This window comes from Mastomys coucha, unplaced genomic scaffold (genome assembly GCF_008632895.1).
Source record: "Mastomys coucha isolate ucsf_1 unplaced genomic scaffold, UCSF_Mcou_1 pScaffold22, whole genome shotgun sequence".
NCBI classification, from domain to species: Eukaryota; Metazoa; Chordata; class Mammalia; order Rodentia; family Muridae; genus Mastomys; species Mastomys coucha.
Genome location: NW_022196905.1, coordinates 130,254,116 through 130,256,635, shown reverse-complemented (window position 1 = coordinate 130,256,635; position 2,520 = coordinate 130,254,116). Strand labels below are relative to the sequence as shown.

General features: G+C 50.0%; 1 protein-coding gene across 2 annotated transcripts in view; it reads left to right on the top strand.

The window, feature by feature from the left end:
- Positions 1-2,520, top strand: part of Orai2 (ORAI calcium release-activated calcium modulator 2) — an 18,060-nt gene that overhangs the window by 1,469 nt on the left and 14,071 nt on the right. The window contains exon 2 of one of the 2 annotated variants that reach the window (XM_031338265.1): positions 1,397-1,488. The exons of the other annotated variant lie outside the window; for it this stretch is intronic. Coding sequence (XP_031194125.1) covers positions 1,460-1,488 — 29 coding nt within the window. The 5' untranslated portion in view covers positions 1,397-1,459. The remainder of the gene's footprint in view (positions 1-1,396; positions 1,489-2,520) is intronic. 2 annotated transcript variants of the gene reach the window in all.

The window sequence follows — 2,520 nt, the reverse complement described above, 5'->3', positions numbered from 1 at the left end:
AAAGAGAGAAAGAAAGAAAGAAAGAAAGAAAGAAAGAAAGAAAGAAAGAAAGAAAGAAAGAAAGGAAAGAGAATGAATTGAGCCTCCTGGGCTAACACAGGGGAAGGGTGCCTCATCTCCTTCAGGCCTATCAAGATTCAGCTGGAGAGGGGACTGGAGAGATGGCTCAGTGGTTAAGAGCACTGGCTGCTTGCTGTTCCAGAGGTCCTGAGTTCAATTCCTAGCAACCACACGGTGGCTCACAACCATCTGTAATAGGATCTGATGCCCTCTTCTGGTGTATCTGAAGACAGCTACAGTGTACTCGTATAAATGAAATAAGTAAATCTTAAAAAAAAAACAAACCACTCAGCTGGAGGCAGACAGTTCTCCACGCCCACCCCAAACCACTGTGGGCTACCTGTATACCCTAGCTCAGAGGCCCTCTCAGACTGGAACCCAGGCGCCTTCCTCATTGGTGGTCCTCCGGGGAAACCACATTCTTCACATCATGAATCCTTTCCTTCCCTTGATCCCTGGGGACTAGAGTCACAGACTGACTGTCGTTTGCCACCATGTGGATACTGGGAATGGAACCTGGGTCCTCTAACCACTGACCCCCCGTTCCCCCCAACAAGCCACCACACTAGGTGAAAGGTAGTCTATCCCCAAGAGACTTGGCAATATCTGACTTCCCGTTGCAGCCTCCCATCATGCCCCTGTGCCCTGGCCCTTATGGAGAAAGTCCAGCATAGCCCGCTGTCTGACTACAGCTAGCCCTGAGCTGTTCTCCCAGCCCCCAAGAGTCTTCAAGCAACCAACCTTCCTACCCCAGTCTCTGGAGGTTGAGAGCCTTTCTAAATATGACTTCAGCTTCCTGCTTCTCAGAACCCTGTCTGTGGGCGACATCTTGTCTTGGATAAAGGGGCTGTTTTGGTTTTGTTTATTTTAAGATTTTATTTTTAGTTATATGTGTGTGTGTCTATATGGGGGTGTGTGCACATGAGTGCAGGTGCCTTTGGAGGCCACAAGAGGGCAGCAGACGGCCGGGCAATGGTGGCACACGCCTTTGATCCCAGCACTTGGAAGGCAGAGGCAGGCAGATTTCTAAGTTTGTGGCCACCCTGGTCTGCAGAGTAAGTTCCAGGACAGCCAGAGCTACACAGAGAAACCCTGTCTTGAAAAAAATAAATTTTACCCCCTGCACCATCTTCTAGTGCACAAAGGGTCTGTCTAAGACACATCTTTTCTACCCATGTCCATATGCTCCATTGGGCTTGCATGTGACAGGCAGCCAGCCCTTCTGTTCCCGCCTGACCATGGAAGCCAGCAGCTAACCAGAGAAGCATGTCTCTTGCTCATCCGGCTCCCCTATTGGGCAGTGAGTTCTTTGGAGTAGAGATTCTTTCTCTTGTAGGTTTGGTTTTTCACCTCATCCTACATGAGTTGATCCTGGAAACCTGACTGGAGCAACAAGGGAATGAAGAAGGGAGAGACACACAGACACAGGTACAGGAAGGCTGGGATGAGGTGGGCCATGCTCACTGTGATGGAGCAGGACCAGCTATACAATAACCCAGAACCTCAGTGAGTTTATTGCGTACAGTGCAAGGAGAGCGGCTCAGGGGGATGTCTCTAAGGGCACAGCCACATGTATGTCTGTCTCTTACCCTAGGGAATTTCCCAAAGCTACAGGACCTGGGAAGTGGCTGGTTACCCCAGTCTCTGTCCTCTGACACTGTACCCTAGCAAGGGTGTCAAGGGACTGGGCTCACCTGGCCACCACCTTCCAGGTAGCCTCATCCTGGAGGAGGAAGCTGCAGTTGCCAGTTTGTACGCACTGCTCAGTCCTGTATAAACACTCTCCTTGGACCAGAGAAAGCCTTTGCCATGCCTCAGAGCCTCACCTCTGAGGTGGAAGACTTTGCCAGTTCCCACGGGTCTGAGGCCTTGGCCCTTGTCAATAAAACACACTCGCTCCAGGCTTCTGTGGCTCCCCATAATTTTTTGTTTGAGTTTGAGGGGCTTGTTTGTTTATTTGTTTGTTTGTTTTTATTTTTCGAGACAGAGTTTCTCTGTGTAGCCCTGGTTGTCCTGGAACTCACTCTGTAGACCAGGCTGGCCTCGAACTCAGAAATCCGCCTGCCTCTGCCTCCCAAGCGATGGGACCAAAGGCATGCACCACCACCTGGCTGTTTGTTTTTGAGACAGGGTTTCCTATAGCCTGGGCTAAGGTAGAATTTATAGCAGAAGATGGCTTTGAACTCCTAATCTTCCTGACTCCATCTAGTTTTATGCCATGCTGGGAATCAAACCTAAGGCAATGTAAACCTTTTACCTCTGCTCCAACCTCCCAGCCCCTCACTGGGAGATTCTAGGCAGGTGCTCTACCACTGAGCCACGCCCCCAGCCTCTCCTTTACCTTTGATGCCTAAGCATCCATGAGACTTTGAGAGCATCCATGGATGTGGGGGAGTAAAGGTTTTTTTCACAGTTTCTTTTCTCTCTCTCTCTCTCTCTCTCTCTCTTTCTCTCTCTTTC